We start from the raw sequence: 20,699 nt of genomic DNA, 5'->3' as shown, positions 1-20,699 counted from the left end.
AGACTGGTCAACCTATAATTATAAACCTATAAGTAAGGAAAAAATCATTTAACACTGTGGTCACAATATTCTTTAGACTCTGGAGAAAATTTGTTGAGATGAAACTCTTTGGAAATTCCAAAACTGGCCCTTTTCCCATGTGTAGTTATAGAAAGTTGGCTTGATAAAATACTTTTTTCAGAACACTAACCCTGAGAGAACAAAAATATTCTTAGGAGAAAACTTGAAGTTAACTCTTATCATGTCCTTGAAGTAAAAACACAGCCCACTTTGCCTGGGACTTCAGCCTTGGGTTAATTAGTAGAACTTCAAGCCAAGGGAGGAAAAAAGGGAAGAAAAAGAAGCCTTTTAAAATCAAATGTGTAAATTTGACTATTCTGACTGTTATTTGTAAACTGGTAAGTTTAATTGCAATGGCTGATTCATGAACTATAAAAAGATGAAACAAAGATATCTCTGTTTGTTTGGATGTATGTATGTCTCAGTATGTGTCTTTGTCTTTGGATAATATTGCTGAGGTTAATTTGAAAATGAGCTTTATTTAATTGGCTTAAAGAAAGGTAAGTGCTTACAAATGAAACAAATCTAAATTTACCTACTTTTATCTTCTTGCAAGAGGGAAACTAAAGATGTTTGTGTTTATTAGACACATGTCTTGTGCCACTTTGAGAAAAGAAATTGTGCTCTGGGAAAATGCATGTTTTTAGAGATTATAGAATATGTTCTTAAATTTGCAAATCAGAGAATGCCAATATGACAAACAATTCACAATTGCTTTCTTCTTAGTTCTCACTAGAGAACAAGGTTTTTTTTTTTTAAGGGTTAAAAATTACAATATGTAATTAAAACTACTAAAATGATATAGGAAACATTTCAATGTGTAATGCAAGTAGGAGATACATTGCCAGCGAGAGAAGATATAAAGACTGGAAATATTTTTGTTGAGGAAAATAATGATGCCAATAATTTTGTCCTACAGTTGGCTGTTTCTGGATGGAAAAAATAAGGGACAAATTAATATGAATCCAGAAAGTGATAAAAGGGTTGTGAAAAAGGCACTTTGAGAAAAGAATTTTGTACATCATTAAGACTGAGCTCCTCATTGTCAGACTTCTGCCATTCTGGTGACCTTATAGCATGGAAACGGTCTACTCCTAAATCAGGAAATTTAAAATGAATAAACAATAGCTGTATATTTTTTAAAATCAGGGCTATGGGAAGTCCAAGATGGCCACTTGACTTTTCCTGGCTCCCTGACAAACCTCATTTTCTATTCGGTGGGTTAAAGTTTTCCCTGGCTGCAGGGCTGATACCCTCACAATGAAAAGGAAAAGGTTAGAAAATGTGTTTCCCACTTGGAGCGTACTTTCTACAATCTCCAGTGATCAAGACATCCACTTCACTGGACAAATCATACAAGCCTTAACAAAAACTTCATGAACTTCTTGAAATTATCACTGTCACTATCATCCTCCATCATCAGCCAAGGTCAATGAAACTAATGGAAAAACTGGGCTCAAACAGAACAAAGATTAATTATATGGGATTAAATGAACTACTAAATATGACTAATTTTTATGACTTGTCTGACACACTACTGGCTTCTAATCTTTGTTTTCAGATATAAAAAAGCACTTTTCCTCAAGCTACTCATGATTTACAACAATTTGGTAATTTACACTTGTGGTTAAAATAAAAATATTTTTCTTTTCTTGCTGCCTGGTTCCTCCAGAAATTGGAGACTCTTGGGTTCAGAGCAACCTTATCAGGTGAATGGAAAAAACTGTCTCTTGGCATGTGCAGAAATCTAGATATTCTGGTGACCTGGAAAAGAAACAAATTTGACCGATGTATATATATCACAGGCAGAATCTGAAGGCAGGCCATTGGCATGGCTTTCCTGGCCTTGAAAGGCCTTTTAAAAGTTCAGTCTGAGATTCCTAATGAAAAGTTCCAGTGCAGCCAATTTAAAAGAGCCTATATGAGCAATTACATTTATATGAATAATGAGGCCATGTTTATTGAAACCAGACTCATTTTGAACAAATCAGCCTTAATTTAGCTGGATTTAGTAAAAATGAGGATAATCCAGAGAGAAAAATTATGTTTCAGTAATATACGTTTGTGGATATTGAAGTTTTGTATTTACTGAGGCTTTGCATTTATTATCTATGTCCAAGATGTCTCCTTGTTGCTATGTCACATTATTATAAAGTTTAATTGAATTAGTAAAAGAATATTCTAAGTTTGTTTCTAAAGCAGATCACAGTAATCTATCTTTGGTTGAAAATCAGATGCCCTGTGACCTACATCTATCTAAGAGGATATGCATACTGGAAAAGACATCATTTAAAGGACTGTCTCCAAACTAAATAAAAGGACTCTTATCAGGTACTCTTAACTAGCACATGTACAACAGAACTGAAGGGAATTGACTCCTGAATTTGTATTTCCATTTAAGAAGGGCCTCTGCATTGGACTGTCTATGGAAAAGACTGCTGACCCCAAATGACACTCACACCAGGATGAGAAGAAGACAATAGCAGTGGAAGACAGTTGACATAAAAATCTGGACCAGACCTGTAAGAACCGTCCAACTAATTCAATTGTACTGTTACCAAGTGTTTGTCTTCCTATCAAAATGGAAATTTATTGTTTTACTTCTAACCATACTTTTGACCCCAATGTTCAGGATGAAAAGAAAATCCTCTAGTGAAGTTGTCACAGAGTATAACTATCCATGACATGTATCACTGCTTGTTTTAAGTGTATTGTTAAAAGCACATGTACAATGCTTGTGTGGCAATTAAGTACAAGTGATAAAATGTATAGCCCACACAGCATTTCCCCATTAGCATACCTCTGAGCCAGTTCATGATATCTGATTCCCCCCTAATGTGGAGAACTAGGTAAACTAGTTTCTGGAGATTTTTTTTTTTTATCATAAATGGGTGTTTTTGAATTTTGTCAGAAACTTTTTCTGCATCTATTGAGATGATCATATGGTTTTTATCCTTCAATCTGTTGATGTGGTGTATCACACAGATTGATTTGTGTTTTGTACGGATGCCAAAATTAAGTAAGCAGGACTACTGTGTACCTGAAGTTCTCTAGTATTTGACTCCTTTGCTTTTTCTGGAGTAAACAGATAATCTTAATGCCAACTAAATCTTACCCAATTTATTTTTCCAAATTGAGCTAGCTGTTTATACCCTGGAACACTACTCATTGGCCAAGACAAACTCTGCAGGGAATATTTCTTTCTCAACCACAAGTGGATCACTATCATCCTTAAAGTTATATCAGAAGTGAATTTTGCTTCCTCAGTTTATCTGTAACAGTGAGTAGAAAAAGGTAGATTTAGAGCCTTTTCAAGTCTTACCCTCTCTTCAGCATACAAATGTATTTATTTTTTTCTCCTCAATTTTCTGTTTTTCCTTCTCTTCTTTCAGACTTCAGTGAATGAATAAGAGGGAGACATTAGATGTCCTATCTCTTTATCCAAGCACTTTCTTCTATATTCATCAAGGAGATACAAACCATATATGATTTGCCAATACTGAGATCCTATATGAATCTACACTCTTTTTCTCTTGTTTCTGTAACAAAAAGCTCTCTAATTTTCTCTCTTCTGAGACAGTGCAAGAGAGACTAAGCTTACAAATAGCAAAAAAGAGTGTTGCTCAGAATGTTTCTGTGGAATGCCTGGCACTCTTTCCTCTCTTCTCAGCATTCTGAGTTTCTGAAATTGGTGTTTTTTAGGGCATGTTTGGGGTGGCTTTGTGGGGCATCAGGAGGTATGTGACAGTGACTCACACTGTCATCCTTGGCTTTCACTTCAAGTTTGACTGTTTGTAAAGGGATTAATTGTTTCTTGACATGCAATTTAGACAAAACCATATGTGCAGCTTTTTAACAAATTCATTTTCTTGGTGTTCACAGAAATTTTTAAAAGTGCATAATGAAAATATATGCTTATTATAAATCTAACGTTATTGGAACTTCTGGGATCCCTCACCTATTTCACATTCAACATTTCTCAGGCATGGCTAATAAAGAAATGCTTGCCTGGTCCAATTTTAAACTTTTTAAAAATTATTTATTTATTTACTTATTTATTTAGGCTGTGTTGGGTCTTCATTATTGCATGGAGGCTTTCTCTAGTTGTGGTGAGTGGGGGCTACTCTTCGTTGTGGTGCACGGGCTTCTCATTACGGTGGCTTCTCTTATTGTGGAGCATGGGTTCTAGGTGTGTGGGCTTCAGTAGTTGTGGCATGTGGGCTCAGTAGTTGTGGCGCACAGGCTTAGCTACTCTGCAACATGCAGGATCTTCCCCAACCAGGGATTGAACCCGTGTCCCCAGCATTGGCAGGTGGATTCTTAACCACTGAGCCACCAGGGAAGTCCCTGGTCCAATTTTTGAACAGGTGTATCTTTAGACAGTTTGCTTCTGATTTTTGGCTTTCATTTTTAGATTTATTTCAGAATTCTGATAAAAAACTCCTTTTGGAAAACATGACGATTACCATAAAACATCTTGCAACTATATGAGGGAACATTTCCAAAGGAAATGCAATTAGTATTTCTCATGCAAAACATTTCCCACAATTCATTTCAAACAGTGTATCAGATCTCAAAGCCTCAGAAGCTTCTTTCACAGATAGCAGATTATTTATGTTCCAGAAAAAAAAAAGAAATAAAAATTGTATTAATTAAAGAATTTTCTATTTCTGGAACAATGAAAAAAATGTAAGAATAAAAATATAGGGCTTCCCTGGTGGCGCAGTGGTTGAGAGTCCACCTGCCGATGCAGGGGACACGGGTTCGTGCCCCGGTCTGGGAAGATCCCACATGCCACGGAGCGGCTGGGCCCGTGAGCCATGGCCGCTGGGCCTGCGCATCCAGAGCCTGTGCTCCGCAATGGGAGAGGCCACGACAGTGAGAGGCCTGTGTACCACAAAAAACAAACAAAAAAAAAAGAATTAAAGTATAAAGAAAATATGATAAAGTGATTAAAAGCATGGACTCTGGCTAAATTGGCATCACTCTTGCAGCTGGACCACCTTGAATAGTTTGCCGAACCACTTGTGCCTTAATTTTCTCATCTGTATGTTTGGAATCATGATTATAACTCATTCATGGGGTTTTAGGAAAAGATGTTTAACCTCTTAGTATCTTAGTTTCTTAATCCTTGAAGTAGTTGTAGTAACAATACCTTTAGCAACTTTGGGTTGCTGTGAAGAGTAAATGATTTAATATAGAGAAGGTGGTTTGTATGCTAAATGAGTTGATACACATGGGACATTTTGCACATACTGAACACTCAGGAAGTGTTAGTCATTATTATAAAATACTCAGAACTTTGAAATAATTGTATCTGTTTTTACTTGTAGGTGAATAATTATGGACAACACAGACACATATTTATTGAACTTTAAAGGCTGTTATTTTCAACGTTCTTTACTTGATGTTGACCTTATAGAACATTTAGCTGATTTTGAAATTAGAGATGATGATGTGTTTATAATTACATATCCAAAATCTGGTAAGTTTGAGGAGTGGCCACCTGTTTTAGCCTTCACCGTGGTTTGGTAATTCATGTGGACAAATGTGCCCTTTTCCAGACATTGACAGTAACCCATCTACATTTACAGAACTGTTTAGGATCACAAAAAGTTAAATAAATCTCAAATCTCTATGCATTTGTAATGCATATATTGTCATTTCTGATGGAATATATGAAGAAACCAAATATTGAACCAAGAGGAGGTACTTGGTAAATACTGACCTGTTGGCTTGGTCTGAGAATGGAAGAAAATATATTTAAAAACATAGGAAGATTTTTGTTACCATCATATCTCAGTCAGAACTAATTCCTAGTATTCTTTTCAATTACTCTAATTGTTTTTTATTTCCTTAGAATAATGCAATAATTTTAAACTAAAATTAATTGCTCTTAATCTTAAATTCCAAAAAAAAAAAAAAAGACAAAAACCCAACCTTATTTTTTATATTGCACTTTTCAGAACATAGGATGATAGGATGACTGGCGCCACTGAAGCAACGTTGTACAGAGTATTTAATGTGGTTCAAAGATATACTGGAGTCTAGGGCAATAAAAAAAAGTATTCCTGATTTTCATGAAAATGCTCCAGTCCCTCCCTTTTAATCTACTTTGAAAATCATGACCTTGTTTGCTTTCCCCAAATTAGTAACACGTTGCTTTACCCCTGAATTCTTCCACTCTCAGAACTTATGAGCACATCTGATTGAGCTTTTTTTTTTCCTGCATTAGATGTTAGTGGTATCTCAGTTTGCTTAGTTTTAGGTCAAGCAGAGCAGTCCATAAAAGAGTCTTTTCTTTCCCATTAATCCTAGTCTAGTGTTTGGGACACAACACACCAGTCCCCAGTGCAGCTTGCTGGATTCTTGCTCATCTTGGAGGGGAGATTAGTGAGTCTCCCCAGGATTCACTATAAATTGCATCAAATCTATCACATAGGTACATCAGTTGCATAGTGACATTGTGAGACTTTTGGCATCTCACATCCTTTTAGAACATTGATGATATATTCATGGACAAAAATGCAAAAATCCTAAACCCAATATAAGCAAAACACATTTAGCAATGTTAAATCATAAATACACTATGACAAAAGTGGGTTTCTTTCAAGAGTCAAGATTGGTTTCAAAAATTATTAATGTAGTTCACCCACATTACTGAAGTATAAGAGAAAGCCTGAATTATCATCTCAATAAAGCATTCAAAAAATTCAGCAGTCATTCATAATGAAAACCATTAGCAAACTAAGGAGAAAGGGAAACTTCTTCAACTTGATAGAGTTTACCAAAATTTCCACAATATCGTGTGCAACAATGATACAAATAAATATTACATTTAAAATCAGGAACAAGAAAAGAATGCCTGCTGTCACTACTGTTATTCAATATTGTGTGGGAAGACTTATGCTACACAATAAGTAAACAAAAAAAGTAAAAGAGGACTTGAGTTCTTAACTTTTTTTTTTTTTTTGCGGTACGCGGGCCTCTCACTGTTGTGGCCTCTCCCGTTGCGGAGCACAGGCTCCGGACGCGCAGGCTCAGCGGCCATGGCTCACAGGCCCAGCCGCTCCGCAGCACGTGGGATCTTCCCGGACCGGGGCACGAACCTGTGTCCCCTGCATCGGCAGGCGGACTCTCAACCACTGCGCAACCAGGGAAGCCCTTAACTTGTCTTCTAAAAGATAACACTCTAAGAAAGGAGACTAAGGGAAAGAGAAACAAAGGTAGCCAGAGAAAATTGTGGTAACAGACTTTACATGAAGTACGGGAAAGAGAGGAGCTGAAAGATTAATCTGAATCACTGCTATCATGGAGTCAGAACCATCACAGCTCTTCAGAGTGAAAAAGAAACTGAGTCCCTGATTTTATCTTCATTAATTTTAATGTAAATGCAGACAAACAAAAAATTGGGCAAATTATTGGCATCCTTAGAGTGATTAAAAGAAATAAAAGTTCCAAATAATTTTAAGAAGGACAGCCTTACTGTTGACATTTATAATTAAAAATTAACTCAGAGTTGAAAACAAGATTATTTGTTTTCACAGGTACAATCTGGACTCAGCAGATATTAAGCTTGATTTATTTTGAAGGATATCGTAACAGAAGTGAACTGGTGAACACATGTGATAGAGTCCCCTTCCTGGAACACAGTGAACACAAAGTGGACCATGTCAACAGACCATCCCCTCGTCTCTTCACTTCCCACCTCCCATATTATTTAGCACCGGAAGGTCTCAAGAACCGAAAAGCTAAAGTAAGTCACATAAATAGCTTATAGACATTTTTCACAGACAAAATTACTTTATTCAGATATTGTTTTCCAGCCCCATTCATCCACATCTTTTCAAATGTGATTACTATAGTCTTTATAATCTTGTTTTACATAATAAAAATATATACAAAATTATAAGTATATATATAAATTGGGTCACCATACATCATTGTTTGCAGTATAATTATGTAACATATAGTAAAAATAATTTTATATCAGCATATATAGTTCTATTTTTTAATGGTTTAGTAGGATTTTGCTGTATGACTACACAATATTGAATGTGTATTGATGGACAGGTAGGTGGCAGCCAATGAACATATCATATAGCAATAAACATTCTCATAGATCTTTGCACTTTTTTGTTCTGATGAAATGATTTCCTAAAAGTAGAATTTTCAGGTTAAAGTGTCCAAAAGTTTTGTGTTGGTACTTATTATCTCTTTGCCTTCTATAATGTATCAATTCACACTTCTCAAATAGCAAGAATGATTTTTTCCTCACACACTCACCAGAGACTGTGTGTTAGGTAAAAGCAATCTCATTCTTAAGTAACTGCAACCTTTTTGTTTTTAATAATTTTGAGCATCTTTTTATATATTTTGAGATCTTGAAATATCTATTATATTCTTTGCCCATTTTTCTCTAGCTTGTCTTTTATTTACTGTTTTGCAGAAGTCTTTATATGGGGGAAATATTTTCCCAATTAACAATTTACCTTTACAAATTGTTGAATGATTCTAATATTATAGAATCAACCTATCAATCTTTCTTTCATAGTTTCTGGATCTTGTTTCTTGCCAAGAAAACATTTCCTCACCAAAAAAAGAAAATATATGCAAATACACTTCAGATTTTTTCTAATTAACTTTATGTATTTATTTTTTTACATTTCACTGTAAATTATATCTGGCAATACATGTGATTTGAAATACGACTATTGCATGATATTTGCTAGGGGGTTGGCCAGCTGACCATCTATGAGTTGTTAAGTATTTAGTCTTTCCAACTAATTTGAAGTCTGCACTTTGATATACTACATTTCCATAGTTCCTCCCTCTGACCCTGCATTCTTCATACCCAAATTGGTACGATCTGTTTAATATGTGATAGTTCTTCATATTATAACTGATAAGGCAAATTGCCATCAACTTTATTTTTAATATGTTTATTCCCTCAATAATATTTAGATATTGATTAGAATTGATCAATTATATAGATTAATTCTAGGACAATCATTAGCATTGCAGTACTCCAACATTTCATCCTGCATTATTCTGATGCTCTATTTATCAGGTCTACTTTCAAACCCACCTCATGTGCTATGTTTTTCTCTGCATGCTTTTTACACATTTTTTTTTCTGAAGTTGCAGTTTTTTATTCCTATTTTATGGATATTATGAACAGGTAATTTTTTCACAATTATTTTTTCTGTTTAATTATAAAGTAAATGGCACTGATTTAGGTACACTATTATATTTGGCTTCCTTAATTTCTCTTATTAGTTTTATTAATCTTCCCTATATTCTCTGGAATATATTTCTTCTTAAAATAATAATACATTTTATATTCCTTTACTTTCCAATATTTGCACTTCTATTTCCTTAGTTAAAATCTGCAGAAAAAAACAGAATAATGGAGGTGATGATGAATGTTGTTCTCTTGTCTTTGTAGCATTTTTAATGTCTTTTCTTGGTTTTGTTTTGTTTTGTTTTGCTTTGTTTTGCAATTGATTTTTGAGGCACATGATGCTGAGAAATAATTTTTTCCTGTTCTTAGTTTAATTGGAGTTTTACTTTTTTTTTCTTTTTGCTGTTCAGAAAAGGTCTACTTACATAAAATGCCTTTTTTGACAAATCTGACAGTACCACGTCTCCCCTCCTCCCCAAACCTCCCTTCAATTTATAGTGAAATGAAATTCATTAATAATTTACTAATGCTCTATTTCTGGAATAAATCCTACTTGTTTATAGCTTAGTAGTTGTTTTAACATACTGCAAGAAGAGTTTTGTTTTCTTTTACTCAGAAATTTTTATCTGTAATTATTTAAAAATATACTTTAGGGCTTCCCTGGTGGCGCAGTGGTTGAGAGTCCGCCTGCCAATGCAGGGGACACGGGTTCGTGCCCCGGTCCGGGAAGATCCCACATGCCGCGGAGCGGCTGGGCCCGTGAGCCATGGCCGCTGAGCCTGCGCGTCCGGAGCCTGTGCTCTGCAACAGGAGAGGCCACAATAGTGAGAGGCCTGCATACCACACACACACACACACACTCACACACACACACAAATATATATATATATATATATATATATATATACTTTAATTTTTTGTGATTGCTCTATCTTTATTTTAGTATTGCTTTTATTCTAGTCTTGTAAATAAGTTTAGAAGCTTTTGGTATTTTTGCTAAGTTATCAAGTAGTTATAAATGTAAATCAACAGAATTTTTTGAAGTTTTAATTAAAGTCCATTATAAGTATATCTGACCCTGTTACCTTCATAATTCCACAACATTTTTCCTTTTTCTTATGCTTTTTTCAAAATTAGTTGTCTTTCCCTAAAGCAGTATTATGATTTTCCTAGATAAAATAAATTATTATGCATTCATATGATGTAATACTATGTAGATATTAAAATATCTGTTAAGATGACCAAGAATTGTTAAAATTGTTTCACTCTTCCCCCTGCAGATTCTTTACATCTATAGAAACCCCAAGGATATTTTGACTTCATATTTTCATTTTTCAAATTGGTTAGTTACATTTGAACCTTCCGATAACATAGAACATTTCATGAAAAGGTTTCTAGATGGAAAAGGTAACTATTAATTCATTTCTCAGGCAACATTTTATGAGGCAATGTTGCTGTTTAGTCAACAATTCTCAAACCCATGGAAAAAAGTTTGGGGAGATGGAGAAGGGTAATCATAGAAGGAGGAATTGCACGTAAGTGGTCACTATTATCTGTCAACTTAATCTGTCACCCAAAGGTTTTTCTATCCTCAGCAGGACCACTCTGGGGATTGTCAAGGTTGCAAAGATGTATTTTGACCAAATGAAAAGAGATCTACAAATGGTCTAGCAATTCAAACTGGCTAGATCCAAAGTTAGACCCAGGTGTTTCAATATAGCTAATGTTTAGGTTGGGTGAAGTTGTTGTGCTCTGTCATGGCCCTTGGGTAGGCCTTATATGGCAGCTGTGAAATGTTCATTCCAGCACTGAGGAGGATTAATTGATGCAAGAGGCTTGTGGAATGTGCAATCAGGGCTCTCACTCATTTCAAAAATTATATTCAGGTTAGCTAAATATTGGGTTGGCCAAAAAGTTCCTTCGGGTTTTTCTGTAACATGGCGAAACCCGAAGGAACTTTTTGGCCAGCCCAATATAAATAGATAGCTAAACTTGCTCTGAACAGATTTTAAAACAGACAAGAGGGGAAATAAAGACTTATGTTTTCAGGTGGATGAAGTAGGAAAAGGAAGGAGCTTACCTTAAAGAAATCTTCAAAATGAATTCTTTGAGATTGTTTTTTCTGAATTCCCTATTCCTTACATACACAGAGTACCTTGCAAAGGCAGGTTTCTGTGAAAACCATTTACTTGTTTGCTCAAACACCATTTTAAAAAGGTAGCATAGATCTAGTCCAGTGGTGGGTGCTTGATTTGTCTTGATGATCCAGAACAGAAAAGAAAAACTGTAGTTTGCTGTTCAATAAGTGCAACATTTTTACCTTCTTATGTATTAATTTTCCACAGTGATGGGAAGCCTTTGGTTTGATCATATCAGAGGCTGGTATGAACACAGACATGACTTCAATATTTTGTTCATGATGTATGAGGAGATGAAGAAGGTAGGAGGACTGTTTTGTTTTTAAAATTATTCCTTTGAGACCTTTTCTTATCTTGGTTAATGAACTGCATTCTCCTAGTTATCTTTGTATCACTGTATAGACTATAACTGAAACTATGATTATGCATAAAATTGAGAGTGGGAAGGGAGAAAGGTAGAAAAAGAGGAGGAAGAAAGAAAGGGAGAAAGAGGAGAGAGAAAAAAAAGAACTAGAATCTGTAATTGAGAGACATTAAGACAAATAGTTTGGGTACGGAGAGAAAGCCTACCCAGGTAACAAAAGATACTATCAGAAACGTAGCAAGGGAAGTACCCCTTTGTTGTACCCCTTTGAATTCTTGTGGGTTTATACCCCCAAGTGGAATTGTTGGATGATATTGTAATTATATACTTATTTTTTTGAGGAACCACCATTCTATTCATACTATTTTCCATACTGACTGCACCATTTTATTCCTACTAGTAGTACACGAGGTATTTCTAATTACTCCACATCTTCATCAACACTTATTTTATTTATTTATTTATTTAAATAATAGCCATTCTAGTCCTTGTGAGGTATCTCATGGTGGTTTTTGTTTTATTTTTCCTTAGTGATTAATAATGTTGAATATCTTTTCATGTGCTTATACATTTTTTATATATTTTCCTTGGAGAAATATATTTAAGCCTAATTCATTCTGAGTTAATTTTTGTAAATGGTATAAATAGCATACCATAGTTATTCTTTTGCATGTAAACATTCAGTTTTCTCAAAACTATTTATTGAAAAAGCTGCCCTTTCTCCATTGAATGATCTTGGTACCCTTCTCAAAATTCATTTGATCTTATATGTAGGGGTTTCTTTCTGGGCTGTACATTCTGTTCCATTGACCTATCTGTCTGACTTTATGTCAGCACCACACTGTTTTGATAAATGTGGTTTTGTGGTAAGTTTTGAACTCAAGAGTCTGTTTCCTCTCTGTTTTCATGATTGCTTTAGACTTTCAGGGTCCCTTGAGATCCCACATAAATTGTAGAAGAAAATGTCACTGGGATACTGATAAGGACTGCATTGAATCTGTGGATCACTTTGGGTAGTATTGATATCTTGACATTATTAAGTCTTCCAATTCATCAACATTGGATGTTGGTCCAGTTATTTGTGTCTTCTTTAATTTCTTTTGCAGTGGCTTGCAGTTCTGAGTACACAAATCTTTCACCTCTTGGTTAAGTTTATTCCTAAGTATTTTTTTCTTTTTGCTGAACTTGTAAATGGAATTTAAAAAAAATTTCCATTTGGATTTTTCTTTGTTATTATATAGAAAAGTGACTGACTTTTGCCTGTTGGTTTTGTACTGTGCAACATTTTAAAATTTGTATATTAGTCCTAACAGTTTGTTTTGCAGAATCTTAGGGTCTTCTGTGTATAAAATCATATTGTCTGTGAAGAGAAATAATTTTACTTCTTTTTCAGTTTGGATGTTGTTTATTTCTTTTTCTTACCTAATTGCTCTGGCTTGGACTTCCAGTACTATGTTGAAAAAAAGTGCCTTGTTCTTGATCTTTGCAAAGTATCTTCCAGTCTGTCACCACTGAGTACAATTTTAGTAGTAGGTAATTCATATATGACCTTTTAGGTGGAGGTAGTTTCCTTCTAGTCTTCCTTCATTCGGTGTTTTGTCCCAAAAAGGTGAAGGATATTGTCAAATGCTTTTTCTTCATCAGTTGAGATAATCATGCCATTTCTGTATATGTGGCATTACGTTATAATCATATGTTTAACCTTGCTTGCATGACAGGAGTAAATCCCACTTGATCATGGTATATAATTCTCTTAATGTGTTGTTGGTTTATTTTGCTAGTAATTTGTTGAGGATTTTTGCATTTTTATCTTTCATGATATTGGTCTTTAATTTTCTTTTCCCATAGTGTTTTTCTGGCTTTGGTATCAGGATAATGCTCCTTATTGAATGAGTTTGAAAGTATTCCCTTTTTTTCCAATTTTTTGGAAGAGTTTGATGAGTATTGATGTTAATTCTTTAAATGTTTTGTAGAAGTCGCCAAAGAAGCCATCCAAACCTGGGCTTTTCTTTCTTGTGCCCATGGTATTTAATTACTTGCTTGACTCTACTCCTCATGATACTGTGGATTCTTAATGAACTCAGATAGCATGTTATTATTCTCTTAACCTTCTCCAGCATCTTGCACTGTTTTTTAAACTTATTAGGTATCCTAATAGTGTTGGTTATTTGAATGAATTGAGGTGAGTTCTCCTTATAAAATCAAACAGTAGGATGCTCTAACAGAGCTGACAACCAGAGCACTCATTTTCAAAGAACAAATAAGGTAGGAATATATTCTTGTCAAACTTTAGACTTAGAATAACCCCAAGCACTTTCAGTTTTCCAATATGTGATAAAGATGTTGGTCTGTAACTCATGTATTCCTTATAGGCTTAATAGACTCTTATACACACAATGTTTTCAGGATCTCAGAAGTTCTGTGCTTAAAATCAGCAGTTTTCTTGAAAAAGAACTGAGTGAAGAGGACTTGGATGCTGTTGTGAACCAGGCTACATTTCAGAACATGAAACTTGATCCACAAGCAAATTACGATTATATTCTAAAAGCTAAAAACTGGACAAGAACAAAAGAAGGAGCTTTCCTGCGCAAAGGTGATGATGCTCAGTGGTTAAGAGGAGCAAAATGTTGAACGTTTTCTTGACTCCTTGGCCCCTAGATTAATTAAGGAGTGCTTCCAACATTTCTTTCCGAGCACTGCCATCTGGGCCCTAGAGAGGACCAAAGATTCTAACTGAAAATAGCCTCTAAAAGTATTCCTGGAAACAGAACCATTCTGACTTATAAATATTAGATTCTTTCCTTCTAGTACAAGTGACCCTACTCTTGAAAATTGGTTAACAAGTCTTATCTGGAGGCAAAGGATATATGTGACCAGAATAGCTGCAAGTCTTTGTTTTATTTTTCCTAGAACATCCTAGAAGTAAAGTTAACATGTATTTTGTTTTGAGAGATGGGGTTTGAACTATTGTAATTTCCTCATGTGTTAGATTTCCTTCATTGTCAAAAGTAGACTGATACCTCATTAACCTAATCTGCTATTTAATTATTCAACAATGTGTGATACATTTTTATTGTGCTCCTATAACATGCCAGGAGTTGTTAAGAAAGAAAATATTTTCCTTCTGATACTCCTTAAGCTCAAAAATTTTTTAATTTAATTTTTTAAGGTACACCATTTAAAACATAATGGGTACTTCTCTAATTTATTCATATTTTATTCCCTAAAATTTTCATAAGTTAGCATTATGTGATGGGCATTGATTGATCTTAATTATCTAAAGATCTTATTGAAATTGATGTAGATATTGATATTTTTAAAAGTTATTGTTTCTTCTTTTGTCCCATGTATTATCAGCTTTCACTTCTCATTGCTCAATCAGATTACATATAAAGCATTTTTCATGCCCATAAAAGCTTGCTTACTATTCCACATTCCAACAATAACCTTTACATAAGAAAATCTGATACCTTAAAAATGCCAATTACTCTTCATTGTAAACTTGTCTGAATAATGATGGTTTCAAACTTTTGTCATATAAAACTGCAGCAATGGCAGCTCTGGCCAACCTCTGTGACTTTGATTTCATTACTTGAAAACATTTGGGTCCAAATTTTTTAATGAAGTAGTACTTATCTTGAAGTGTTGGTTAAGAATTATATTCATGATAGATGTAGTTTGACAAGTGTGGTGCCTGGCACTTACTGAAATATTTTTAAATATTTTAATCTCTTCATGCATTTTGGCTTTATTTTTCCTTCTAAGGAAATGCTATAATTTAATGCAGTGGCTGGTGGAAGTCTAATACATAAGGTAGTGGACGATAACTCTATTTTCTGTGTTACTGCATCCTAAGATTTTTTCTTAGCTCATCCCTGTATAAGAAAAAAGTAAGGTATCAAGCCCCATGGGGAACTAACAGATAGACATTTAGCTTGCCTTGGAGAACAGATTAGAGTGGGTTGCAGGAAACTTTTGTCCTGATAGTGCTATCTCCTCACCAAGTGCTGTCCATGTGCTTATCCCGTTAGGTACCATCGGAGACTGGAAACATCACTTGACTGTGGAGCAAAATGAAAGATTTGACAGAATATTCCAAATGAAGATGAAAGATTTCCCCTTGAAGTTCATCTGGGATATAAATGAGGAGTAGAATCAGTGTAAAACAATCACATAAAAAATCTACTAGCCAGAAAGCATATTTTAAATATACATACTAATTTGTGCTGCTCACATAAATGTTAATTATACGACTTTATTAATAAGCAAAATGAGTAAGCTGTACTTACATTAGTTGCCATGAATTTGATGGACATTTTGAACATTTTAAATTAAAATGATTTGAGTAATATTCGGCATTGGTAGCCAATATGACAAAAGGAAAAATAGCATGCAAAATAAATTCTGCATGTCTTTTGATTTGAGATTGAGATTTCTCAAATGATTGAGATTTCTGTTGAGTGTATTTTTTTCTTTATCTATAATTACATTTAGAATTAATCAACATTAAAAGTCCTTTATTTCTTCTAATTAAACATTAATTCTTCTGTTTAAAATCAGTATGAGTGTTGAAATAAAGAAAACACATGTAAACACATGCATCTGTGAATAATTTATGAGATCACAAAATCTGCACTGAAGGGCTTCCCTGGTGGCGCAGTGGTTGAGAATCTGCCTGCCGATGCAGGGGACACGGGTTCGAGCCCTGGTCTGGGAAGATCTCACATGCCACGGAGCAACTGGGCCCGTGAGCCACAATTACTGAGCCTGCGCGTCTGGAGCCTGTGCTCCGCAACAACAGAGGCCGCGATAGTGAGAGGCCTGCGCACCGTGATGAAGAGTGGCCCCCGCTTGCCACAACTAGGGAAAGCCCACGCACAGAAACGAAGAGCCAACACAGCCATAAATAAATAAATAAATACATTAAAAAAAAAATCTGCACTAAAGATCGAAGTTTCAAAGGTGGATTACTTCATGTAATGGTACAATTATTTAACTATTTGGATTAAAAATAGATGTATTCATAACATATCACTCAATAAACTAATTCAAAGTGTATTTAATAGTTAAATATTTAAGACAAAATCATTTTGAAGAACTAGAAAAATATAGCTGAATGAGTTTTTAATTCCCAAATGGAGAAAAACTTGTGAAGCATAAATACATTGGAAGAGGAAACACCTATTGAAAAAATACCGGGTACCCGTCACCTGAAGCTCCTGGAGAATTTTGTGTTCCACAGTCTCCGAAGAAAAACTGGGCGGGTATTCATCCGCTAATTGCCAAGTTTTCGAGGTAGTGGAAAACAATGGTTGGGACATGGAGAGCCACTTGCAGGAGATACGGGAGCGGCGGAAGTTACCGCGACAGCTTCTCGTGCAGCAGTTGGGAGCTGAAAGTGCTGCCAGTATTGATGCTGTGTTAAATAGCAAAGACGAGCAGAGAGAAATTGCTGAAACAAGAGAAACTTGCAGGGCTTCCTATGATACTTCTGCTCCAAATGCAAAACGTTAAGTATCAGGATGAAGGAGAGACAGATGAAGACAAAATGGAAGAATATAAGGATGAATTAGAAATACAACAGGACGGGCTTCCCAGGTGGCGCAGTGGTTGAGAGTTCCCCTGCCGATGCAGGGGCGCGGGTTCGTTCCCCGGTCCGGGAAGATCCCACATGCCGCGGAGCGGCTAGGCCCGTGAGCCATGGCCGCTGAGCCTGCGCGTCCGGAGCCTGTGCCCCGCAACAGGAGAGACCACAACAGTGAGAGGCCCGCGTACCACAAAAAAAAGAAAAAGAAATGCAACAGGAGGAAGAGATTTTGCCATATGAAGAAGAGATTTACAAAGATTCTAGTACTTTTCTTAAGGGGACACAGAGTTTAAATCCCCATAATGATTATTGCCAACATTTTATAGACACTGGACATAGAGCTCAAAATTTCATCAGAGATGTAGGTTTGGCTGACAGATTTGAAGAATACCCTAAACTGAGGGAGCTCATCAGGCTGAAGGATGAGTTAACAGATAAATCTAACACTCCTCCTATGTACTTACAAGCAGATATAGAAGCCTTTGACATCAGAGAACTAACACCCAAATTCGATGTGATTCTTCTGGAACCCCCTTTAGAAGAATATTACAGAGAGACTGGCATCACTGCTAATGAAAAATGCTGGACTTGGGGTGATATCATGAACTTAGAAATTGATGAGATTGCAGCACCTCGATCATTTATTTTTCTCTGGTGTGGTTCTGGGGAGGGATTGGACCTTGGAAGAGTGTGTTTATGCAAGTAAACATACAGATGTGAAGATATTTGTTGGATTAAAACCAATGAAAACAATCCTGGGAAGACCAAGACTTTAGATCCAAAGGCCGTCTTCCAGAGAACAAAGCAACACTGCCTTATGGGGATCAAAGGAACTGTTAAGCGTAGCACAGATGGGACTTCATTCATGCTATTGTTGACATTGACTTGATTATCACAGAAGAACCTGAAATTGGCAATATAGAAAAGCCCGTAGAAATTTTTCATATAATTGAACTTTTTTGTCTTGGTAGAAGACGCCTTCATTTATTTGGAAGAGATAGTACAATTCGACCAGGCTGGCTTGCAGCTGGACCAACTCTTACAAATAGCAACTACGTATGCAGAAACGTATGCATCCTACTTCAGTGCCCCAAATTCTTACTTGACTGGATGTACAGAAGAAATTGAGAGACTTAGACCAAAATAACCTCCTCCCAAATCTAAATCTGATCAGGGAGGTGGAGCTCCCAGAGGAGGAGGAAGAGGTGGAACTAAAGCACTTTGCTTTAGTTTCTCCAAGCTGCAGGAATATTTTAGCCAACCTCCGTTGCAGTTGTCACTGTCTGGTTTTGTCCAGACTTCACCAAACTTGTGAAGCATAAATCAATGGAAGAAACTTAAAGGAAAAAATTAGTAAACTTACAATCATCAACATTTCCAGGCACCACTATCCACAGCAATCAACAAAGGAAAGAACTCAATGTTTATGTACAGTACATTACTAAGGATGCATGAATTACAACCACATTGAAAACATACACGAATCTCAGAAACGTACTATTGAGTGGAAAAAATGCTAGACACTTACTGCATGAAACATTACGTAAGATAAAAAAACTAGGTTAAAATAATCTATGGGTTTAGAAAAAGAGAAGTTACCTATAGGAGTGGTATAGTAACTGGTAAGGCAAATGACAGACAGAATTCCTGTGGTCTTGGTAATACTCTGTTTCTTCATCTTAGTGCTGGTTCCATAGGTGTGGTCACTTTGTGAATATTTATCAGGCTGTGTGCATGTGATTAGTGATTTTCAATGTATTTTGTCATATATTAATAAAACTGATGAAATAATTCATAAACATAAATAATAAGCATAATTACAATGATGTCATTATAAAGAAACAGCCTTTCAGACTATGTATGGCCATACTTCAATATTTTACTTTTTATTACCAGTACATGCTCATTATGAAGAAACAAGAAAAGTAGATTTGAATGTCATGCTTTTAAGGCACAGTGGAGAATGGATTACTTTTATAGAAGAATAGGTAAAACATCGTGTTTATTACACAATGACACTATAGCTAAGCTAAAAGAATACGATATGCATTAATATAACCACACTAAGCAGTAATCGCAATACTCGCAAAGCAGAGGAAAGAAATGGACAGAAAAAATATAAAATTTTAAACAGAATATTTCATCTCAACAAAGTCGCTTCACAAAAATAAAAAGTGAGACTGCAATCAAAATAAATATGCAGTGATTCATTTGTTAGCCAAGCAAAATAAGTTATTTATTGATGTTGGGTTGATTAGAGTTTGAGTAAAGCATCTAAAGAAACATGTCTATAGAAAATAAACATACCCAAGACTGTAAACTGTCTCCCAACATCTGTGAGTCTACCCTTGTCTTTAGTAGACATATATTACAAAGAATTATTATAAATTATAATCTAGTTTGAATAAAATATAATAGAAAAGCTGTAGAAACTTTTTTCTTTCTTGTTATATAAACACATAATATTTGGGCCGCAAAACTAAAACAATTACTGGCCCATTACCGAAAAGTTTGCCTATGCCTCGTATTAGGCTCATGTCTTCTTTATTTAAACAGTACAATCTGTACTACCTTTATTTATTTTAATATTTTAAATGTCCCAGAATTTGCCAGTTGCAATAAGTCTCAGTTGGCTCTGGTGTGCTTTTGACATGTTTCCAGTATTCTTTCAGTTTTTTCTGATATAGGAAGATGTTCTAGGCTCATTTGTACTTTCCTTGCCACTCCACTGCAATCAGTCACTGATTGTGACTGATTTAGGTATGCTTTAGGTATGCTCACTGCTCTGACTTCTCATTGCTTCCAGGTCCCTCAGCAGACAGACCTAGGTAATATAACATGGTACAATTTCATGTGATGATATGATGTGCTCCCAATTATTTCAATTCTTTGAGATCCAAAATGACAAAATGAAAAAAATGAATTGATTACTTGGAGTGAAGAAGAGGAACAAATTACGACATCACAATTATACAGGTCTTTCCAAAATGTTTCTCCATTTCACCTTTAGTTAAAATTTTGTGCAGACCATTATTGGAATAGGGCATCCCCTCCAACAGCTTAGGAAACTAAAACTTCACTGATCATTAAAAAGTTCCAAGGGGGGCTTCCCTGGTGGTGCAGTGGTTGAGAGTCCGCCTACGATGCAGGGGACACGGGTTCGTGCCCTGGTCCGGGAATATCCCACATGCCACAGAGCGGCTGGGCCCGTGAGCCATGGCCGCTGAGCCTGCGCGTCCAGAGCCCGTGCTCCGCAACGGGAGAGGCCACAACAGTGAGAGGCCCGCATACCGCAAAAAAAAAAAAAGATGTAACATCACTAGAAATCCCATGGACATTAAAAGGATAATAGAAGATACTATGAAC

The 20,699-nt window shown here is 35.6% G+C and overlaps 1 protein-coding gene and 1 pseudogene across 2 annotated transcripts; both read left to right on the top strand.

The window, feature by feature from the left end:
* Positions 1-335: 335 nt before the first annotated feature.
* LOC116763510 (amine sulfotransferase-like) lies at positions 336-16,306 on the top strand. Of its 2 annotated transcripts, XM_032651327.1 has the most exons (8): positions 336-398; positions 2,462-2,582; positions 5,394-5,545; positions 7,608-7,816; positions 10,525-10,651; positions 11,590-11,684; positions 14,153-14,339; positions 15,778-16,306. In XM_032651327.1, exons 3-8 carry the CDS (start codon positions 5,404-5,406, stop codon positions 15,897-15,899), a joined length of 882 nt encoding a protein of 293 aa, XP_032507218.1. In that variant the 5' UTR covers positions 336-398; positions 2,462-2,582; positions 5,394-5,403; the 3' UTR covers positions 15,900-16,306. The 2 variants fall into 2 exon arrangements, with proteins under 2 accessions (XP_032507218.1, XP_032507219.1); XM_032651328.1 differs by lacking the exons at positions 336-398; positions 2,462-2,582 and adding an exon at positions 3,327-3,354.
* Positions 16,307-16,971: 665 nt separating this feature from the next.
* Positions 16,972-18,760, top strand: LOC116763589 (annotated as a pseudogene).
* Positions 18,761-20,699: the final 1,939 nt, after the last annotated feature.

Source organism: Phocoena sinus, chromosome 12 (assembly GCF_008692025.1).
Source record: "Phocoena sinus isolate mPhoSin1 chromosome 12, mPhoSin1.pri, whole genome shotgun sequence".
NCBI classification, from domain to species: domain Eukaryota; kingdom Metazoa; phylum Chordata; class Mammalia; order Artiodactyla; family Phocoenidae; genus Phocoena; species Phocoena sinus.
The sequence above is the reverse complement of the archived record's forward strand: the minus strand, read 5'-3'. Positions and strand labels throughout refer to the sequence as shown.

Bases quoted from the DNA above. Each gene is read 5' to 3' on its own strand.
- LOC116763510 (XM_032651327.1), top strand. From the start codon at position 5,404: ATGGACAACACAGACACATATTTATTGAACTTTAAAGGCTGTTATTTT. The intron at 5,546-7,607 runs GTAAGTTTGAGG...TTGTTTTCACAG, and splicing joins AATTACATATCCAAAATCTG to GTACAATCTGGACTCAGCAG. The intron at 10,652-11,589 runs GTAACTATTAAT...AATTTTCCACAG, and splicing joins AAGGTTTCTAGATGGAAAAG to TGATGGGAAGCCTTTGGTTT.